At 40.6% G+C, this 24088-nt stretch overlaps 1 protein-coding gene across 1 annotated transcript; it reads left to right on the top strand.

The window, feature by feature from the left end:
- Positions 1-7744: 7744 nt before the first annotated feature.
- Positions 7745-14310, top strand: LOC133047145 (vascular non-inflammatory molecule 3-like). Its single transcript, XM_061130199.1, is given in 4 exon segments — positions 7745-7952; positions 8066-8200; positions 11666-11877; positions 13691-14310. Coding segments are annotated over 4 exon segments (870 nt in total). The 3' UTR covers positions 14006-14310.
- Positions 14311-24088: the final 9778 nt, after the last annotated feature.

The raw sequence follows: 24088 nt of genomic DNA, 5'->3' as shown, positions 1-24088 counted from the left end.
AAAAAAATCTCAGAGCTGAGGACTGCTTATGTAAATTTGGTCATACCACACACACACAAACACACAGGCACACACAGATACCTCTAACAAAGTCATTCTTGGGAAGATACTTGGATATGAAAACAGTAACAACTGTGAAGAGGATTCCTTTAGTTACAGGATCTGGAGACATGAAGTAGTATTTGGAGGAGGAAAGAAGATATTTTGACAATCTTCCCAGAGAATTTCCAGGCCCCTTGAAGATAAAAGGAGAAAAACAGTAGGGATAAACTGAGTGATATTAACTTACTTGTCCTCAAGAGACTTGTGACATCTCATATAAATATGAGTTGAATAACCCTGGTGATAGCTTTGATCAACTGTAAGACTTATAAGCCCTTGTTCCCCTGCTCCTCTTATGTACTTTTCATTTTTTTATCTCAGATATTAATTAAAAAGAAAACACCCTTCAGTTACTCCTGTCAAACTCTTGAAATTTGGTCTGCTGGCTGGAGACTCAGAAATTCTTATACTTAGATCATTTTATACTATGATTCTAATCTTTTAAATAAAGAAATATCAAATGATGAAAACATTCTAGGATATTGATAATTTTGAGTTTTTCATAATGCTGTTTAAAGATTAGCTTTCTAAGAGTCCGATTTTTTTTAACCCTTCATGAATGAAGAGAAAAGAAACCAAAAAAGAGGCCAATATTTTTTTTTATGATAAAGAATATAACAGTTTATATATCTTCTAGAATCAGAAGGTCATATTTAAAAACAGTTACCCAGGATGACTAATGAGCCAAAAAGCTTTGTAAGTCAAGGGCAGGAATAACAGACTTATAAAATATTTGAATTCCAGAGGGCTAAAATGGGCTAAATGTTCACAGACAATTTATAAGGACTCTCACATAGTTGCCACAGGACAGGAATTTAATGTTTTTGGCATCAGACCTCACATAAAACACATTTCAGGTGGCTTTATTGTTTGATTTTCATCACCCACCTACCTGCATATAGTTTGCCCTTCTCTTATTTATAATTAGGAGATCTACTATAGCAACTTCAGGATTAAAAGTAAGGCTCCATTTGCTAGAATTCAAAAACACCAGAGATTATAAATTTTAAGACTTAATTAAAAACATAAGGAACGGTAGATTTTAAGTCACAGAATATAAGGCCTAAAATAAATTATTTCTACAAGATTTTACATCCGTTCTAAGTTCTTTCAAGCCCGAAGCATTGGTAAGTACTTTAACACATCATGTTATAAAAATCATCACATTTTATATAATTACCACTGAAATGAGTTTCTCAGGGAAGAAATCATACTTACTGTCCATAATGTATTTCTAACCTGTAGCACAATGCCTGAAACAAAGCTGCTGAATGAACTGAAAAAAAAAAAAAAATTAAATTACTAAGAACAGAGAGAATGGATGCCCAGAATGGATGTCTGTTTGTATTTGGGACATAATTCTGTAGATCCTACTGTATGAGATATAAATCTTTCATTGGCCAGACCATACTTCCAATATGACCATATATGAATTCAGATTTATGTATCTGAGGGATGTATAGAACATATCAGTGAATTAGTGAGAGGACTGTCATTTGGACATGATGTAAAAGCAATTGCTTATTATCTACTCTTACTGGGAGACATCTAGTATAAATATGCTCTTGACCCATGAAAATAAAAATAGGAAGTGTGTAGCTGGAGGGTAGATGTATGCCTTACTAGTCAGTCCTAACTCATGCCTCATAGCTAGGAACATATTCATCAATTAAATACCTCACTAATGTAAAAGAAAGAAATCCAAATATACTAGAAAAAATGATGAAGGGATAGTACAAGACATTAAGTGAAAGAATATGTACCGTCTGCCCAGTTTATGGGATAAGATGTTGCAAACAGAGTGGATACTTTTTGTATTTCCCTCCAAATGCATTCTTCTCCTTTCGTTTTCTGCTTTTATTAGAGGAAGTCATTATCCTAAGATTATTTTTTATCATTCTTATGACTTCTCAGCAGTTGATTACATATGCATAAAAGTATTTGAGTACTATTTTTCATCTTTTTAAACTTTGTATATATGGCATCAAATTACACATATTCTGCGTATTTCTTATTTTTGCATAAGGAATTATGAGTTTAATCTATGCAAGTGAGCATCAGTTTACTTCATGCATTTTCACAGTGTCTGCTGTCCAATTATAGTAGTGTGATGGTTATTCAGCTACTGTCTCAGCTCCAAACCCACGGCTGTATTCTTCCTTGTGATGATGAGGTTGAGGGTAGGCAAACGCATGTCTCCTTTGCCCCCCGGCGGCTCCCTGGGAGGGTCTGCCAATAGAGGGCGCTAGAGGGACACCGCACAACCGGCACGAGGAGCCGAGGGACTCCCGTTGGCCCACTTGCCAGAACCACGCGCCTGCGCCTGCCGGCAGTCGTTTGTTCCAACACCAGCTGGTTCCAGTTTTTAGTTGTGCTTTTCTTCCCCATGCCCAGAACTGATGTCATTGCCCTCCTTCAAAAATAACAGCGGCAACCAATGTCTCCTTAAGAGACGAGTCCCAGCTCTGTTGGGGCCCTCCCCTGGGGAGCTGGCTTCTTACACCAGCTGGAGAGCACGCCACCCTAGGGGTCTGAGCCTCAGCTCCGCAGGCTTCCCTGGAAAGCTTCTAGCTCCAATCCCTCCTTTTCCTTTTGTTCATGAATGCTAGGAATGGCAGTTACTGCCTCTGTTACCCCTGTGTTCCTTTTTGTCCTTCAGTCATCAAATACCTGTGTAACCAAATCCCTACACTAAATTCTCCTGAAATAACTGGTGCAGAGTCTGTTTTCTTGGTTGCATCTTGTCTGATACAGCAGATAAGACAATATTCATTTGTCTTCTTTCCTACTGATGAATATGGTGGGCGTGGCAAACCTGCTGCCCTGAAATCTTGGCTAAGTTTGATCATGTGCGTATGTGCTAAGTTGCTTCAAGTCGTGTCCGACTCTTTGCGACCCCTTGGACTGTAGCCCGCCAGGCTCCTCTGTTCATGGGATTCTCCAGGCAAGAATACTGGAGAAGGTTGCCCTGCCCTCCTCCAGGGGCTCTTCTGGACCCAGGGATCCAATCCGAGTCTCCTTACGTCTCCTGGACTGGCAGGTGGGTGGGTTCTTAACTACGGATGCCCCCTGGGATAATGTAGTAAAGGACAAAATGTGGACGCAGTCAGTGGTGATACAGTGGTCGTCCCAGGCACGTTCTCATGGCCTCTCACCCAGACGTCAGTAAAAACAGTAGCGGGCCCATCCTCGGGCTGCTTCTGAGCTGCCATGCTCTTCACTTACAGGAGGGCTGCTGAAACTATGAACTCTGGGTGCCCTGTGTGAGAACACAGGCTTTGTGGCCACATATCTTTGACCTTGAGTATATGCTTTTGGGGACTTACGTGATTTCTCGGTGACGAACCGAGTCAAAAGGTAAGGTCAGCTGACTGAATCATCAGTTTCAACAGGCTTTGTCCCTACATTTTTGTGTGTGTGTGTGTGGTTTTGCTTAGGTTTTTTACTTTGAGGATATAGACTTATTATACTTATCATTAATATTATTTCAGCCATGAAATTAAAAGACGCTTACTCCTTGAAAGTTATGACCAACCTAGACAGCATATTAAAAAGCAGAGACATTACTTTGCCAACAAAGGTCCATCTAGTCAAGGCTATGGTTTTCCCAGTGGTCATGTATGGATGTGAGAGTTGGACTGTGAAGAATGCTGAGTGCCAAAGAATTGATGCTTTTGAACTGTGGTGTTGGAGAAGACTCTTGAGAGTCCCTTGGACTGCAAGGAGATCCAACCAGTCCATCCTAAAGGAGATCAGTCCTGGGTGTTCATTGGAAGGACTGATGCTGAAGCTGAAACTCCAATACTTTGGCCACCTGATGCGAAGTGTTGACTCATTTGAAAAGACCCTGATGCTGGGAAAGATTGAGGGCAGGAGGAGAAGGGGGAGACAGAGGATGAGCTGTTTGGATGGCATCACCGACTCAATGGACATGAGTTTGGATGAACTGCAGGAGTTGGTGATGGACAGGGAGGCCTGGCGTGCTGCAGTTCATGGGGTTGCAAAGAGTCAGACACAACTGAGTGACTGGACTGAACTGAATATTATTTCACATTATAAATAAAGGTTCTCTGACCATTCTTGTGGATGTCTCCCTGTGCCCCTTAAGAGGTCCAACAATGTTTTTTTAGATTCCTACAGCTGACTGTGAAGATCCTGTGCTGGATGGTGATAAGGAATAAAATAAAAGCTACTTTTCCAAGAATCAGTCTAGAAGAGGAGACAGAGCGTCATCTTTATCACTCATCATAATAATCAAATATTGAGCAAGTGGAATATGCCTCACACCTCACACTGTGTCATGCATTCAAGCATCTTATTTAACACATATGATGAAAGGTACAGAATGTAACGATGGATTAATTTTGCCTTGGGAGACAAGAGAGTTGTCAGCTACCAGCTAGGTAAGTCAATCATGACATTCTAGGCAGGGTTAGTCATGTCAGCAAAGACGAGGAAGAATGACATGCTGCAAGCAGAGACCAATATATTGAGGCAGGGGAGGGTAAAAGGAGGAAGAGAAAGGAGAGATAATGAAAACATATGAGGCCAGAAAGATAGGCAAGGATCAGATCATTGAAGAACAAATGAAGTCTGGACTTTATCCTGAAGCTAAAAGACCCATCAAGGGATTTTAGAGTATCATGATGAACTAAAATTACTAAAGTAATTTAAAAATTACTTTGCACTTTTTTATGTAGAATGGATAAGCAACAAAGTCCTACTGTAAAGCACAGAGAACTATATTCATTATCCTATAATAAAGCATAATGGAAAAGAATATGAAAAAGAATGTATATATGTATGTAACTGAATCAATTTGCAGTACCACAGTAATTAACACAACATTGTAAATCAACTATACTACAATAAAAAAGTACTTTGCTAGTGGTTTGGAGGATGGAGAAGAAGGGAAAACCAGGAGATTGTGGGGGAAGAAAGTGTTCTAAGAATGAGGTAGCCAACAAGGCAATGAAGTTGGGAATGAGAACTGACCAACTGATTTAGTAAAGGAGAGGTCAATGGTGACCTTGACAAGGTGATTAAGTCAGAGGCAAAATCCTGATAGGAGGGAAGGAATTAAGACAGAGACACAACCATGTAAAAAATTTTGTTGTACAATGGAGCCAAAAAATGAGGCAGGAACTAGAAGGTGATGTCAGATCAAGAGAGGGTAGATTTTTTTTTTTTAGGGTAGGGGATACAACAGGATAATTAACCCAATAGACAAAGAAAAATTCATGATGGGGAGGAAGAGAGAATTTACAAAGCACTGTGTTTGGGATCTGATGGACAAAGATAGGAAATGGACTTAGAGAGGGGCACAAGCAGTCATTGAGAGTGAGAGGATAGGAGATGGAATGATAGGTATGGATGCTGGCAAGTGGACTGATGCTTTGTAGGAGCTTGTGGAAGTCTATTTAGTTGGATAAACAATCCTGGAGTTCAGGAAAGAAGTTTGAGCTAAAGATAGAGGCAGTAGTTATCAGTTCATAGAGCGAAGTTAAAGGTATGAAGTAGAAAAGGATCTGCTGTAGGGGCTAGAAGCTAGAATAAGGAATGGGAACTAACACTGTGGCTGTTGACCATGAGTGCATTCAGAGTTCAGAGAAGTCAACAACAAAGGTGAGAGGTGAGAAACTTGAGTTGGAGGGGCAGGAGTTAGCGAGGAATCAATCCAGGATCAGAGTGGTAGTATATGTATTAAAATACAAAAAGAAGTGTGGTCTTGGCTAAGACCAGGAAAGATAAAATGGGACAGAGTGGGAGAATGCTCTGATTGTCTGCCTTGATTTGACATACACATGGGAAGCATTTTACTTAATGAAAGCAAGGGTCAAGGAAAGTTTATGGTTTGCAGTATTGATTGAAGGTTAGGTTACTAGGAGTGAAATCAGAAGGGCTGATGGTGAGCCTGGTAGAGTAAAGGTTGGCCACAGAATCAGGTTTCTGACAATAAAAATGGAGAGCAAGTTTGTAATGGATGTTGGAACTAAAGACCTGGGGAGAGCCAATGAACTCTTAGAGACATTCTTCCAGGGGTCCTTCTCTATTTTAAAATTTTGTGACTTACATATTTATTAATAAAAGCATAATTATATTTATTTTAATACAGAACTTTAGATTCTAAGTATCCTAATGCCATAATAATTTTGAACTGTCATTCAAGTTAGGTACTTGAATATTTAAGTTCAAACCTTATTTAAACAACTTGTATCCATAATCACTTCCTACTCCTCATATATATATATATGAGGCAAGACATTACTAGCCATACTTGGTAAAAAACTATCTGAAACATGTTTCTATTGATTTCAAAATAATAAAAAGTTTATATACTTTCTGGAATTAGGGAGTGTGAAGGGAAATTCCTTTGTTTCTTTTTGACTGTATTCAGAAAGTCAGATCACGTGAAGCAACAAGTAGAATTTCAACCTGACATGAAAATAAGTTCCTTCTCATTATAAAGCAATTCATCTGTCTTATGTAATTCTAATACTGTCCTCAATTTTTTTTTCTGAAATGAATTTGCACCTGATTGATATTATTATTTCAGGACATAAAGTCACATGGAAACTCAGTAGGGGATCTGGAGAAATGAAGGCATATTCTGATAATGAAAAAAGTTTACTCCAATTAAAAGGGTTTACGATAAAACTGAAGCAACCAAAGAAACAAAAAAGACACAAATACCCAAAACTCGCCAGTTTCCCTACATCAGATGAAGCACAAGGAAAAAACCTCCTGAAGATTAGATTTTGAGTCATGTATAAGTATTTAGGGAAGAGGGCCTCCCTTGAAAAGTGAGCAGATCCTATAAAGATAAATAAATTGTATGCCTCCAAAGCCTAGCTCTCTGGTTTCTGCACATAAACTTCACAGCATTGGCTGGGTTCCAGAGAGGACCAGAGACTCAGCCAGGGGGGCACTCACCATCACTGACCATTTTGTCATCTATCTATGTTTTACACAGTGTTCAGATAAAGTTCCAATACTTCAGACTGTTAGGCAGGCTTTCCAAGAGAAACTGGCAACTGTGGTTTCTGCTGATAGCTTCTTATAGTGCAAACACTTAGGGCCACTGGTCATAAACATTGAGTTCAGTCATTAGCAAGTATACAAATGTTCTCTCCTGTTATTTTGGGAGCTCTATTAAAACTGAGGCTTGCCTTAGACTCTGTTTTGTGTCTGTCATAGCTAACTATGTAAGTTTTCATAAATTGTTGCTATGATAGTTCCTACTACAATGATTCCACATTGGTCCTATTAATGGAGATATTGAGCCATTTAATAAAATATTTTGATTGAAAGTATTGAAATAGTTTCATGAAACATTTTATTAAAAGAAAAGAGTTCAACCCCAAGTGTGTTTTGGAATGGGGTGGACTCGTCTGCTTGGCTCACTACTTCCAATTCTAGACTTGGTTGGACCTCTTAATAGTGCCAAGGGTAGCATCACGCACTAGAGTCAATCTGATTATGTACTTCTTGCAAAATGTCCTTTCTCAATGCTGTGTTGTAAAATCTATTCCTGAGATAGTATAAAGAGTGGTAGCAGATAGGCAGGTCTTTAACATAAAAGCTCTTCCAGCGATACAAAGTACAAGAATCTGAGCTTAACAAAGCACACTAAATTTTATCTATGATTGTATCATATTTTCCAAAATATGTGGCCATTTTGGTGCTGTTTGTCCTGAGAGTTGGTGCACTGGACACTTTTCTTGCTGCAGTGTTTGAGCATGCTGTTATATTACCAAACAGAACAGAAACACCTGTGCTAAAAGAAGCAGCTTTGCTCCTGATGAACAAGAATATAGATGTTTTAGAGAAAGCACTTAAACTGGCAGCCAGGCAGGAATTGCCCCTGATACACTGGCTGGGATATTGGAAAGAAAATCTGAAACTTCATAAGACTGTGAGTGTTTCGAATTCAGTAGAAATTTTTTTGCTCCTACTTGTTTTGAGCAGGGCGCACATATCATTGTGACCCCAGAAGATGGAATTTATGGCTGGGTCCTCACAAGGGAGACCATTTATCCCTATCTGGAGTATATCCCAGACCCTGAAGCAAACTGGATTCCAGGCAGAGACCCCAGAGGTAAAGTCATTACCTTTTGACCTTTACACAAAAAGTTGTGATGTAACACAGCAAATACAGTAAGCTTGACTAGTACTGTTGCTGACAAACAGTCTGTGGCATTGGACTTTGACTTCTCAATTCTTCGTATTGTGCACCATCTGGCATGTCTCCTGTTTGGTAAATGATTTGTGATGATGTCTGGTTGGTTATTTATGGATGAATAATATGTGTATACACATTTCATAATAGATGTGATTAACTGGTTTTCAACAAAGTGAGAAAGTTGTGAAATCTAGGACTTATGTTCTCAGATGTAAGTAAGGGTTCACCCATGAATACATGCCTCCTTTGATGGAATGGTAAAAAGATGAGTGCATTTATGTTCCAAAAGGCTTTGATATCGGCATGCAATGTCATCAGTATGGTGAGTGGAAATTGCACAGGGCTTGACAACGAGGTGTTTTTTCTGAGACTATATCCTACCACCTCTTGGCTGAGTGATGTGGGAAAGAAAATCTAAACTCTTGAAGTAAAATAGAGATAATATAATTTCCTTTCCTACTTCACTTTATAGAGTAGATGTATGTGTAGGGAATTTCCTGGTGGTCCAATGATTAGGACTCTCAGCTTTCACTACCGAGGGCCTGACTGGGGCCCTCTGGGGCCCTCCCCATCACTGATAGGGGAACTACAATTCCACAAGCCTTGCAGCATGGCCAAATCCCACCCCCGACCTCACCCCACCCCCACAAAATGAATGTAAAGTGAAATAATGCATAGAATCTGTACAGTATGGTGCCCTCTTGAGTGTTAATTATTACTTTAAAAAAACTATTACTTTTTCTTTTTTTAAACAGGAGCTGGCTCTGAAATTTTGCTTTCTTGTCCTTCAAGAAAGTGTAGCAGTTGTTTAGAGCGGTAGTTTAAGCATAACTTTCTGAAAGAAAATCTGCATAAAATATAAGGAAGATTATGAAAATAAATCATTTTAGGTATACTTACTTTTTAAAATAGATCATACATGATGGCAAAATGCATTAAAAAGTTATTTAACGTGCTAATTTTAAATTTACAGGCATCTGCTTAAAGCTCTTATCAAGTGCACAAAAAGAAAAACTTCTTTAATAATTCTGACCATCTGAAATTAATTGGAAAGTCAAGTCCAATGTTGCAACATAAGAGTTCTTATATGTGAGTCAGGTCTCACCCTGGGATTTTCACCTTTGGAAAAATATTCTCAAAATGTTGCACAGTCTGTGTTTACAGTAACCATGTAATTATGACTCATTGTTTGCTTGTTTATGGGGTTTTTCCCAGAGCAGGAAGGACTCATTATTTGCAATAACTCAAGAGGTTTAGACTGAAAAACACTCTATTTGCCTGGGCTGACAAAACTGACTTTCCTAGGGGAAAGATGTCCTAAAAAAAAGTCTCTGGTGAAATATTTTAAGTAGGGAAAGTAGGTGACAGATGAAACTTTAATATTATTGAGTCTTGCAGTCTTGCAGACATTCAAATGGCAAGCCTTCAGCTCTGTGTTATAGAAAGGAAAAATCCAGTATTTAAGAAAATGCTAATATTGGTAAAGAAAGCCACCATTTCTTCCCTAGTCACACTCATCTCTAAAAGGGATATTTCAAGTCCACATAGTCATCCTTGTGTATTTAAATACTATCATTTAGAACACTGACACATTTCATGCTTCCTGGAGATTGCCCCATGGGGAATTAATAGGAAACATTAAAGTGCCCTAATTATCTAGCCAAAAAAAGAAAACCAAAATAAGATGTATAATTGTTTTATTAAGGCCTTTCTTAATGAATATGCACGTTGACAGTATCACTCTGTTTTTCCTGAAGGCAAGAGAAAAGAAATGGTCTGAAATAATAGTCACAAATCTGTCCTTTCTATTCAAAGATTAGTTCAACATCAATTGTAGGGGGCCTGAGAAACCATGGCGAGTCTGAATGGCCTCTACAAGCAATCAAGTCATCAGCATCCCTGGGTGGTCTTCTTGTTGTTACAAAGTCCATAATGGCCATTATTTATTTATTGAGCACCTACTTGGTTCCTGAATCTGCACTTGGTACACTAAGCACATTGTCTCATTCAGTTTAAGTAGTTTACTTATTCATTTTTAAAAAATATACATTTATTTTATTATTTTTATTTATTTGGTTGTGCCAGGTCTAACTTGCAGCACACATGATCTTCAATCTTCGTTGCAGCAGGCAGGATCTTTAGTTGGGGCATGTGGGATCTAGTCCCTTGACCAGGGATTGAACCCTGGGCGCCCACATCAGCAGTATATAATCTTAGCCACTACACCACCAGGGAAGTATCTCCCACTTTAAATATGAGGAAAAGAAGGGGGCTTAAGGTCTCACAATTGGTAATTAGCCTCGCTGGAATTCAAACACGCCATTTCCACTGAGTCACGCTAACAGAAAGGGCTCTGAGTGCCTGGAAGCGTCGTCTTCTACTTGAAATCTCCATGACTAGTAAATCCACTTCTTAGCGCATTCTAGTTGCAGAAATTTGGATTTTATTTTCCACTGAAATTTCTCATAACTTCTTTTGGTGTCCATACTGCCTCTATAGCATGTTCAAATATGTGACTCATCTTCAAATTAGTCTTTTAAGCATTTGAAGCCAGCTGTAGTCTTACCTATTTACTCATCTCAACTCCTTTTTACTTCTAGGATAAACATCTCCAATCTGGAAGGTTTGGGCATTACTTTGAAAAGCAATTTCATAGTGTGCATTTATCCCAAGGTTTCACACAAGGGTCCTCTAAGGTAGAAGGGAAGCTATTATGCTACCTTGACATGTGAGGATGCAGACAAAAGGGTGAAATCTTTTTATTTCCTTTTCTTTTCCTTCCTTTTAAAAAATATTTCTAGTCCCTAAAGCTGCGTTTGTAGAGGATGATTGGCCTGGGACCAACTGTTTACTGCCTCCTAGTAGGAATGTGGCTTGCATTATGGAAAAGATTCTCTCCATTAGAAAAGCCCTTCATTTGTCTTCCTGGGAGAACTTCATAAGAAAATCTGTTGCTTTTCTTCTTCCTCCTCTTCCTCTTCCATCTGTTCCCTGCTTTGGTCTTGCACTGCTGTTGTGAATCTGGCAACTAGAATAGGTTAGTTTTCATAAAGAAGAAGATTGTATTGCATGTGTGTGCTCTCTGACCCTTTGCAACCCCGCGGACTGTAGCCTGCCAGCCTCCTCTGTCCATGGGATTCTCCAGGCAAGAATACTGGAGTGGATTGCTGTTTCCTACTCTATGGGATCTTCCTGATTCAGGGATCCAACCTGCATTGCAAGCAGATGCTTTATCACTGCACCACCTGGGAAGACATTGTATTGCATATGAGCTTTTAAATCTTTGCTGTTGATTCTTAACCTAGAGTTGTTGTGTGTTATAATGACAGGCAAATAATCAGTTTGGATGTTCAAAAATCATTAACACACTGTAAGTTTAAGGCAGTATTTATTGAATTAGGCTTGGCTGGACCCCTTTGCAACAAAAACTCAGCTGTCTGGCCAAGGACAACTCCATCTACATTGTGGCAAATATCGGGGACAAAAATCCGTGTAATGCCAGTGACCCTCAGTGTCCCCCTGATGGTCATTACCAATACAACACTGATGTGGTGTTTAATTCTGAGGGCAGGCTTATGGCCCACTATCATAAGGTGTGAATTACTTGTGCCCTAGCTGATCTTGACTTATTTTTGTTTGTGATATCTATATAGACTTGTCTGTTGAATGTTGGTGAGGAGACTGTTATAAATGCACTCCTTAATTATTACATTTAGTTGAAAAGGGGATTTAACTTACTTTGACTTTTATATAAGGGCTCTGAATTTGAATTAGTCATAAAATAGAATCTGGAAGAATATTAAAGCAGATGTGCTAATAGCCTCACAGGATTTTCTCTGAGAAAGATGGAGAAATTCTGTTTCATCACATGATTTAATACTAGAGTAAGTTTTTTGACCCAGTTTGTTAGTGTTTGGTATTAAGCTTTAGTCATTCATTCCATTAGGATCTTTTTGATTGAAATGATAAAAAAAAAAACCCCAACTGAAATTGACTTGAAACAACAACAAAAGCAATGGAATGCCCTTGCTCAGGTACCTGAGAAAATATAAATCATAGAAAGGATAGGTCTAGTTTCTGACATGGTCTGTATCTTAAGGCCTGGAAGATGTCAGCCATCCCCCCGGCTCACTCTCTCTTTTTTTTATGGTGTGTTTTTTTATCCTCTCAGGCCATGCCATGCTGCAGGCAGGATCTCAGTTCTCTGACTAAGGATCGAACCTATGTCCCTTGCATTGGGAGTGTGGACCTCTGGACCACCAGGGAAAGTCACCCTGTAGCTGTCTTAGTTCCTTGTAAAAAAGTTCCAACTTTCTCTCGGCTGACTATCTTTTCAGAAGCCACATGGCTGCTGGTTACAAAGCACATATCCTAATAGGGACAAAATCCAGAAGAAGACTGAATTTCTCTTTCCTAAAAACCCCACAGAAACCTTATTATTCCTTCAGTCCACCCAGGGGCCACATGCCTCGCTTGAGTCAATCTCCTGGGAATGAAGGATGGGCTTCCACCTGAGCAGAGGACAGAAGAGTTTGGGAACCTCAGTGGTGGGGGTGGGATGGGGTGTGGCCTGAGCACACATGCACACCTCAGGCCAAATAAAAGCCTGAGCAGAACATAAGGCTGCACTCTTGAGCCCTGGGTAGATGGAGTTTGGGAGCAATAATCAAGCTGGAGAAAAATTTCTAATGGCTTACTAGTTAACAAGGTTTAGCTATTACATTGCCCAAGTTCCAGTTTACTTCACCTCACTTATATAAACCTAGCCATACCATTGGGAGACATGACAACGTTTAGTTTATTAACACTTGTTAAACTTCACATGGGCGGTGATATTAGTCCTTAAAGAATTGAGTGGAAAACCATCAGAAATTTGTGAGGTTCAAAATTTCAAGTTACTTTAAGACAAATATTCATCTTTTAAATATCATTTATAGATATGATCTCATTGGTTGATTCATTGATTGTGAGAAAAATGAAGTATTTCCGGGGTTTTTTGGTGGTCAGACCAGTGCGGGGGTGGGGTAAGATAGGGGTGGGGCTGATGAGGGGCGGGGTCGAGAGGTGGGTGAGACCTCCCAGGGGCGGGGCTGTGGGAGGAGCGAGACCTTCACTAGCAAGGTAAGTTGGGGTCATGGCCTCCAAGGTCATGGGCGGCTCTCAGAATGATGCCTGAGAGAGTGGCCTATGGAGCCGGGATATCGATCGAGTCCAGGGGACAAGCTGAGGGGCCTGTGAGAAAACTCACAAGACAGTGGTATAGTGGGCATAATTCACACTAATTTATGTGTAATAGTTTTAAATATGCACACTAGAATACACGCAAGAAAAGATTTTGCAAATATTCATCAGTTTTATTTGCCAGTTTTCTTACCAATCGTCCCCTTCTTTGCTTTTCATTAACAGTTCAATCTTTTTGCACCTGAAGTTCAGTTTGATTTTCCCAAGGATTCGGAACATGTGACTCCCAACACTCCCTTTGGGACGCTGGGCATTTTCACTTGTTTTGACATTCTCTCTCATGGCCCGGCTGCGGTGGTGGTGGAAGAGTTCCGGGTTGACAGCATCTTCTGCCCCAAGGCCTGTACAATACCCTGCCCGGCCTCTCAGTGTGGGCCCTTCCGTTCCCCCTTCTGTTCAGCATGGGCCCGCGCCCTGCGAGGCAACCTGCTTGCTGCCGAACCCACAACACCAGATGCACAGGACCAGTACCTCCCCTGAGTCCTGCCCCAAAGGGCAGCCACAGTCTTGGGACGCCTTCACTTTCAAGCCATGCATTGCTTTAATGATTCTCCCTCCCCCCCCAAATTTATTAATTAAATATTTATTTATTTTTGATTGGCTGGGTCTTCCTTGCTGTGAGCAGGCTTTCTCTAGTTGCCGCCAGCAGGGGTTACTCTTCCCTGGGGCGCACAAGCTTCTCATTGCAGTGGCTGCTTTTGTTGTGAGGGTACGGGCTTCATTAGTTGTGGTGCGTATGTTTAGTTGCTCTGAGGCATGTGGCATCTTCCCAGACCAGGGATCAAACCCGTATCCCCTGCTTTGGCAGGTGGACTCTTACCCCCTGTACCACCGGAAAAGTTCTTTAATGATTTTTTAATTAACTTTAATGTCACAAAATTAATAAGACTATGGGTTTCTATACCAACATTTAAAGAACGTTATTCCTGGGAATGAAGAAGGAAGCAAAGAGTACATTGTCAATTTCACATGAGGGAAAATTGGAGTTAGACAGAATTCAAGTCACATTAAAAAAAGCAAAGGCAGAGTTAAAGTTGCAGCCACCATCCATTAGTAATATTGAAATAAATCCTGCTGTTGGGGTAATAAAATCACTTTAGACTTAATCAGGTTTTCAGAGTTTATCCTTTGAAAATCCATGTTTAAGGGAAGGCTCCTCTCTTGATTGTTTTGTTTGTTGATCCAGGTGAAGAATCTCAAACACGAATAAATTAGATAGGTTGGTGGATACTTAAAATTGCTCTTCATGTCTGAGAAACTTTTCGGTTTGTTGTCAAGTTGGCTAAAGAAAGGGGAGCTTAAATTAAAAAAATAAGAAAAGTCATCCAAGTCAAATGATCGTTTCAGTGTAAGCAGATTCTTATGGAAGACATAGATTCAAATTGAACTCAGGTCAGTGTAATAGGTATTTCCTTCCTTATCTTAAAAATGCTTATGGCTTCTTAACTTTATATTTCATTTCTTATGAAATGATTCTATTAGTTTGTGACCATGCAAAATTTGAAACCAGTATTTGTGTTTCTTCATGTAACCCATAGGCAGTGAAATCCATGCACCGGAGGCTGTCAAAGGTGTATCACTAGAACCTGGAAAGAGAGACAGAGAGTGGCTAGCTGATGCTCTCAGAATCGAAGTCTCGACCTCAATAACCCAGTTACCCTGCAGCTGTTGACTGGAGTTCTTACGCTAGAGGTGTCAAGCCATTCTCATTTGAGCAGTTGAATTTTCCAGGGATGATTTGTTTTGGTGAGTTCACCTTCACCAAGCTTAAGAGAAACACAGGAAATTACACAGTTTGACAGAAAGACCTGTGCTGTCACTTAACTTATGAGATGCCTGAGAAATGAACTGATGAAGTGTATGCACGCAGTGCCTTTGATGGATTGCACACGATAGAAGGCCAATATTACTTACAGGTAGAAACACTCAAGTATGTAAGAATGGCTTTGTTACTAGTTTGTCTTCTAGGTCATCATTGCATTTCTTTAAGAATTGTGCTGGATTCAGTTAATTGGAATAGTGTTACATTTGTCATTGAACTTTTCTCCCTAGAATACTTTGTTTAGTCTTGGCAAGAACAGAATTAGAGCTGCAAGGTAAAAACATAAAACATATTGATTAGTTCTCAGCAGGCAGGGTTAAAGTTTAAAAATCCCCATATATTTTCTTTTTCTGTCAGGTTACTTTAGGGCTGTGTTTTGGAAACTATTTTCAACTAGAATGCAGAGCAAGAAGTCCATTGCACATCATAACCCAGTGCCATTAAGACGTATCTCAAAGAGATACTTAGTGAAACAAACATTTTATAAAATAATTCAAACCAAAATTAGACATAGCTATAATTACACCCAACACAGTCTAATTTTGAAAATTCTAGTCTACTCCATTGGAGAAGGAAATGGCAACCCACTCCAGTACTCTTGCCTGGAAAATCCCATGGATGGAGGAGCCTGGTAGGCTGCAGTCCATGGGGTCGCAAAGAGTTGGGCATGACTGAGAGACTTCACTTTCACTTTTCATTTTCATGCATTAGAGAAGGAAATGGCATCCCACTCCAGTATTCTTGCCTGGAGAATCCCAGGGACAGAGGAGCCTGGTGGGCTGCGGTCTATGGGATCACACAGAGCCGGACACAACTGAAGCGACTCAGCTGCAGTCTACTCCATTTTGCTGCACTGAAAGAAAAGGGCTAATCTTGACTCACTAAATTAATTTTAGGGTTGGCTAACAGATTATGAGCTGCAATTGGGGAAGAAAGGACTTAAGAGGCAAGCTAAAAAGTATTGCTCTATTCTTTTAAATTGAACAGATGGAGTAGATTGGCATAATGAAAATTTGAAATAATGAGACAGCATTGTAACACTGAGGTTCACCTTATGTAAACAATTTATACAAAGACACTATGATATGAAGGCAAGTTGTAGTTCTAGACTGTCTTTAGGCTGTGATGGAGAATTTGGGGTTTTATTTTGTTACATAAATGTGATTTTGAGAATCAAAGGAACAAGATTATGGAGGAATTAAAATAAAAATATTGATTGCCAATGATAGCCAGCAGCTAATGTTTTCTTTATTTGCAAAGATCACCAGGGCAGTAGATTTATTTACTGCATGTTCATGCAAGGTCCTTCTGATATTACTACATATGTAGATCTGAAACAGGGAGCTTCTGATTCCAAAGTTTGTGGGCTTTTGACTACTTCATGCTGCTTTTAGAGTGACACTGTCAGAGAAGGCCTCTGGACTGGAAACCAAATCTGCACTGAAGTTTATCCTTTGCTTTCTTTGATTAGGTTTCAAGAGACAGATGTCTGCGGAGCTGAGGCGGAGCCCCTTTGCCTATCTTGGTTCTAGCCCTTTATGGAAGAGTGTTTGAGAGGGATCTTCCATGCTTAGGGCAGGGCCCTGGGTAACTACAGTGATCCTCATTCACTGCCATCCTTTCAGGATTAGCTTGGCAAAGAGAGGGGGGAAAGAGAGAGCCCAGCCCATAATATCTGTTTAAAAGATGTGTCATGACCTTGCTGAAACAGCCAACTTGAGAAGACTTAAAAAGAAATGGATGAGTGCGCACGTTTTGCACACTCACTCTGGGAGTTGCAGTCATCTTCTGTGTGGGTGCACGTAAGTATGTATCACTATGTCCAAGTATGGTGCAACATGTGTCTATGGGAGGAGAGCCATGAAGAGTCCTTGTGTGGTAACTGCTGTAACGTATGCAAATACTGGATCTCTCATTTGTAAATGCACAGGGTTAGTGTGGAGAATGTGGAGAGTATTTGGTCCTGGTTAGTTAGGATACAGAAAGTTAAAAACACAGATTATCTTTTAAATAACTTTTTAACAAGTTGAAATTCTTCCATTATCTCTTTATTCTACTTTTATGGAATATTTGTATGGGAGTTAGATACTTGTGAACGGAAATTTAAAAAGAGATAAATGAATAAATGATCTACTTCAGAACACACAGTGTTTCCTTCTGAAAGTATTGTCTTAGAATGTACCCAATCCTGGTTAAACCCTCTCATCCTCTGGAGTTTGTTGGAGCCTGTGCTAGACAGGGTCTTCCCTAGAAAAGGCCACCCTGTCACCTTTTCCCCAGTTACCTTCGGCCCCTTGACCCTGGCATCCTGAGTCCTTCTCCTGGTTGGTCACTTATTAACTCTGGGAAGAGATACAAGTATGTGAGAGAACAGGAGCTGTCTAGGATGTGTGGGAGAGGCTGAGGATCTCTCTGAGTTTGGGGACACATTTCCCCTCCCCTAAAAGATATGACAACTGCTTTTCTAGATTTTTCCCACGTGTTTATTTCCACTTGATTTAATTCAATCCAGTTCCAGGAAGCTGGAGACATTCTAGGCAGCAGAAAATGCCTGTGGTCTCTCTGCTTCCATCATACCTGGAATCTCTCTCCAGGGGCTAGGGTGGAACCTGTGCTCTGGACTCCTCTGTGCAGGATGGAGGCTTCTTCCCCATGATGGCCTCGTGTTGGTTTTTTCTAGGCGTCTTCTTTCTCTTCTAGACAGTTGTTTGGAGCTTGCTTTAGTATCTAGTGGCCCCAGCTTCCTTACCACCCCTCACCTCATGCGTCTTATATAGCCAACCTCTGCCCCTTCTCCAGGCCCAGGAACTGCAAAATCACTGCATCCCATGGGTGTTCTCAGCTCTTACCGTGACTAAACAACCTAGTGTCCCTCTTTTTATATCCCATGTTGTTTTGGCCCTTATCTTTTAACATCCCATGTCTTTTATTTCTTTGAGCTCTATTTTTGTCTCTCCCCCTTCTCCTCCCTAATTCTCATTTTATTTACCATGACTCATTAATAAGGACCTTGCTAGACTCAACCCTCACAGCTGTGTCTTCCTCATTGAAATTTTTTCTTTGCAAAGTGAAGCCACTCTCCTGGCTTCAGCTACTGTTTCTGAGGCAACAATGTATATAATTCATTGGAAGGAAAAAAAATTTTTTTCATGAGAGTTAGTTTAAGTCATATAATAATGATTAGAGACTATCAAAAAAAAAAAAGGTGTATTAAGTCCTATGGTAAACATATATAGTCTTACAATATAAACAACATTATCAATTAGATTAATGTCAGTAGGAAACTGACAGTATTCTAGCCATTAAATATTAATATGTAGGTGAATATACTTAGAGGACTTCCCAAGTGATGCTAATGGTAAAGAATCTGTTTGCCAATGCAGGAGACACAAGAGATGTGGATTCAATCTCTGGGCCAGGAAGATCCCCTGGAGAAGGGAATGACAACTCACTCTAGTATTCTTGCTTGTACAATCCCATGGACAGAGGAGCCTGTCAGGCTACACAGTCCATAGGCTCACAGAGTCCCTGCAACTGGGTGACTGAGACCCAGAGTATACTTAGAAACTGTAGAGAAACAGAGATCTAATCTTTTATCACACACACTAGAATTCTGACTCTAATACCACTTCTGATTACCAGCTATGATTCTGACACCTGATTTTGATGTGTGAATTTTTCCCCCACACCATCAAGAAATTTTCCAACACCAGCTGGGAGTCCAACAGTTCAGTGCAATTCTGACCTCATCTAACTGCAGATGGTGCTGGATGCCATAAGACTGCCTTCTCCCCATGTCAGACTCTGGTTGTGAACCCCGTTGTCTCCTGTCCTTCTGACCAGCTGGCTATAGATTAGAAGTGTCATGGACCTTCTCCTTAGGTTTGATGAGTTTCCCAGAGTGCTCACAGAACTCAGAGGAACAGTTTACTTACTTGATTACCGGTTTATGACAAAAGGATGTTACTGAAGAACAGCCAGATGGAAGAGGTGCAGAAGGTGAGGTATGGGAGAGGGACTCTGAGCTTCCCTGTCCTCTGGAGCATATGAGTCTTCCCACATGTCTTCCTGTTTACAAACCAGAAAGCTCTCTGAACCCCATCATGACATAGGTATGACTGATTAAGCTATTGACCATAGGTTAGCTCCTCCTCCCTCTCTGGAGGTCAGGGGGATGGGACTGAAAGTTCCAAGCTTCTAAACTCTTCGCTGGTTCTCCTATCAACCAGCTCTCAGCCTTAGGTACTTTCCAAAAGTCACTTTATTAACAAAACAAAAGACATCTTTATTTCTCTCATCACAAAAAATTCCAAGGATTTCAAACGCTCTGTGGAGGAAAAAATGTCACGTGTTAGCTGCTTAGTCACTTAGTCGCTTTGCAATCCCATGACCTGTAGCCTGCGATGCTCCTCCGTCTATGAGGATAAAGATTAAATATATATTTCTTATTATAAGTCACAATATTGCACATAAAACACGTGTGCATAGGTATACACGCAGGTGTTCTCAGATGCTCATCTTATCTCATCCTCAATGTCACCCTGTGAGATCAGCATTTTGTTGATCTCCCTTAAATTAGCTGGATCAGCTAAATCAACTAGATTAGCTGGGTCAAAACTGAGGAGATCGCTGATAAGGGAAATGAACTCCCCAAGGCCCCACAACAAGCTAGTGGCAGTGCTGGGGCAAGAATTAGTCTAATCCCTTAAACCACCACATTCATTGTTTCCTGTGTGTACCCGTAGACAGATACCTGTAGACAGATAGGATGGGGGGCCTCCCAGAGGAAAAGAATCAGACATGGCTTTCTTAACATGAGAGAAGCCAGTTTAGACCTAAGCCATTTTGTGGTCTAAGCCTGGCCACAATGCTTCTCTTTGCAGAATAGGTCTCCATAGAAAATGATTTTAAGGGAACAAGAGAATTAAAGATTTTTTTTTAAAGGAACCTCTGAGATCAAGCCGGGAGATTGGCACTGACATATATGCCCTGCTGTGTGTGTTGCTGGGAAGCACTGGGAGCTCAGCTCAGAGCTCTGTGATGACCTCGGGGCTGGATGGAGCAGGAGTGGAAGGAAGGTCCAAGAGGGAGGGGAATATGTATGCATATGGCTACTTCAATTTACTTCATTGTATAGTACGAACTAACACAACATTGTAAAAGGATTATATTCCAATTAAAAAAATTAAAAAACAAACAGCTGTATCGAGGCCAGAAATATGACTTGACTGTCTTGGAGACAATATATCAGTTGTAAAGACTCCCAGTTCAATTCTGAAGGTAAAGATCAGTCTGAAGCACATTCTTGAGCTGTTTTGTAGGATCCAAACACCCACCGAGGACTCACTCACCAACCACCAGGCTGACTGGAATCTAAGAAAAGATGATGACGCTCCTAACTTCAGCCAACTAGAGCCTGGAGTCTGCCAACCTTGGCCCCAAGTCTATGCTGAATTCTTCTTTGCTCAAGGCCCTTCATGAATACCAATGCACCCTTAGAGGAAACCTTCCCCCATTTTGCAATATCCTCGGTGTTCTAACTTGTTGCAAGTTAAAAAAAAAAATCCTTCCTTCCGCCCTTTGGGTTGATTATATCTTCTGGCTCAAGATATACACACCAAGAGGCAAACCCAGTTTTTAGGTAACATTAGGGATCAGAAATTTAACTGAGGCATCATAAGAGAACTATTGGTATCACCAGTCCCAGTTTAAGCTGGTGGATGGAATTCTATTGCAAGAACAACAATCATCCACGTAAGGATTTCTCCCAAATGGTATGTGTCAGGTAGACTGGAATCTTGATGTAATAGTAAATGTGGGGAAGGGGAGGAGTTATCTAGCCCTCTGTCTATTAAATCTGTTTATTTTTTGTTGTTCTTGCAATAGAATTCCATCCATCAGCTTAAGTAGGGCTATTTAATAGCCCTATTAAATCTCTGTCTTATAATAGGATTGTGTCCCTGGGCTGTGACCTTCACAAGTGTTTTTCAGCTGTTTTCTTTCCTCCTTTAGTTGGGACAGGCAGGTTAAAGCGGGTTAGAGATGGGGTTTTACTGTCCCCCAGAAAGGTTAGGCTCTAGTAAATTGTTTCCATTGAAGACAGGTTTGGTTAAGAGAACAGAATACTCTGGATGTATTTCAACGTAGGTGCATTTTTCCTTCTCCTATAAGAAGCAGCACAGGATATTTTACTTCCTCATTATTCCCTCAGAGAACCCGGTTGGGCTTCTGGAGAAAAGTCAGAAAAATGTGAGGACCCTCCTAATACTGAAACCTCCTCCACACCCTCCCCCCCACTCCGTGTTTATCTCACAAGCCTGTCCGGTAATTTGGCAAGCACAGCTGAAGTGATCATACCAGGACTGGCTGCCTGAGCGGACTTCTGCTCCAGGTAAGCCTGTCTTTCTAATTTTGGGGGTAGTGATGTGTGCTGACTTCAGTTTTCTGACATCTAAAAAAGTTGCTGCTTTTCAGTTGTTGTTGTTGTTGGTTGAGAAAATGAGAGGACTTCGAAGCTCTTGTTACGTCAAACTGGAAACACAATGGGAGATTCTTATTTAAATTTTAATTCTAATAAGATCAAAGCAGTATACTTTTTAAATCTCTAGGTGACTCATTCCAGTTTTAACTTTTCTTTTAGAGCTTCCTTTATCAACTCTTATGGAATGATTGCAATCTCTTTGTGAAAAAAAGATGGATAAACGCAAACCTCCATTAAATAGAGTTGGGAGAAGGGGAAGTTCTTATGTCCCGTGACAAGAGCAGAGCAAGCAGGAAGAAGACCACTCTCCTTTCCTGGCAAGGAATTTTTGTGGCAAGAACTCAGCCAAGGAAAAACCAGGGACTTTTTGTTTACCCTAGTTCTCTCAACTTCTTTTTTCTCTCTATAAAAGCATTCTCTTTCTCTTGCCCTGCTCCCCATGGTGGCAGATCCCAAATTGCAATTCTCTGCTGATCCTGAATAAACCCATCATTGCTGGAGAAATATCCCATAGTCTGTTTTGGGTCAACACCCTTGTGAAGTACTGAAGTACATGTATTTCTACCCACCTGGGAAGGGAAAACCCCAAGGAGATCGGCGAGCAGAGGGAGCTGGTATTTGCTACAGACTTAAGAGTACCTAGTAAACACAACCTCTTGGCTGCTTTGGCAGTCACAGAATAAAGTTACGATAGTACTGAAGTTAAAAAAAAAATTAATACATACTCTTCTGCAAACTGAACAATAAAAACACCATCCAAAGCGAAATCTAAAATTAAAACAAATAATCATAAGCACTAATTCTGTAAACATAAAGTTTTCCTTAATTCACAACTAAAATTTGCCTTCTAATTCCATACCAAAATTTCTAAGCTTTTTTCTATTTTACATTATTTTCCCCCTCTTCTCTCCCCCTCTATCACCTTCTTATTCTCCCTCTCATTCTTTATACTCACCCTCTACGGCTTGCGTGGTTTGCAGTCTCTAAGATGGTCCAGAGTAATCTGTGCCTCATATATGCCCTTGGGTAAGTAAGCCCCTCCCAACAAGTGTGCTGACTGGGTGTTGTTTTTTGTTTTTTTTTTTTTACATTTCTTTTTAATTAGAGGATAATTGCTTTGCAATATTGTGATGGTTTTTGCCATTTATCAACATGAATTGACCATAGGTATACATGTGTCCCCTCCTTCTTGAATCCCCTTCCCATCTCCTACCCCATCCCACCCCCGAGCTTGTCACAGAGCACCAGCTTTGGGGTCCCTGCACCGTACTTTTAATGAATATAATACAACACAATTGACGGGCTGTCACTTTGTAGATGACATTACTAAAGACTGCGGCTTCTATCTTGGATGGTGGGTTCTCGTGTGACCTGGGTTTGAGGGAAGCTGGATGCCAGCATGTGAGTTTCATTTTAGTGCGACCAGGGGCCTTCACTGCAAGGAACGCGTTGGGCCACAGCCAGTGTGGACCCGAGGCCTGCCTGGAGCCACGTGAGCTGAGAACTTAGAGCTGACTCTTTCCCCAGTCCAGCTTTGGTGATTGTGGGACAGAGGCACCCAGCCAAGCTGCCCTAGGTCTCCTGACCCACAGAAAATGTGAGATCATACAAGCTTGCTCTTAGAAGCCATTACTTTTTGGGGGGTGATATGTCATATAGACAATGAATATTCCTCTTTGTCCCGAGTCTTCACCATTTTGAGGCAACGAAAGTGAACAAAATATGAAATTCAAATATTCACAAGGTGATAGTAATAATTCACAATTGAAAAGCCGTTTATTCTTCAAGTTATTTGCATAAACTACTAGGTGTTGAAGTTCTAGGAGGTATGAATTCCAGAAATTCATATGCTTAAGTTCTAACCCTCTGCCCCTCGGCATGTGACTCTATTTGGAAATATGATCATTTCAGATGTAACCAGTTAAGATGATGTCATACTGGAGTAGAATGGGCACTAAAGCCATTGACTGGTGGCCTTGTAAAAAAAGTAAAAGTTTGGGGGACTCAGATGTGCCCACAGAGAGAATACTGGGTGACGACACACAGGGAGGAGACAGCTACATACAAGGAAAGAGGCAGGAACAAATCTGTCCCTCACAGCCCTCAGGGGGAGCCAATTCGGCTAACCCCTTCCTCTGAGACTTCTATCCCCCAGAAATGCAAGACAATACATTTCTGGTGTTTAAATCACCTAGGGTATGGTACTTTGTTATGACAACCCTAGCAGATGGAAACGTACATGCACTTTCTTATTTGATCC

This window comes from Dama dama, chromosome 26 (assembly GCF_033118175.1).
Source record: "Dama dama isolate Ldn47 chromosome 26, ASM3311817v1, whole genome shotgun sequence".
Classification (NCBI taxonomy): domain Eukaryota; kingdom Metazoa; phylum Chordata; class Mammalia; order Artiodactyla; family Cervidae; genus Dama; species Dama dama.
This window is presented reverse-complemented; position numbering and strand designations above follow the sequence as displayed.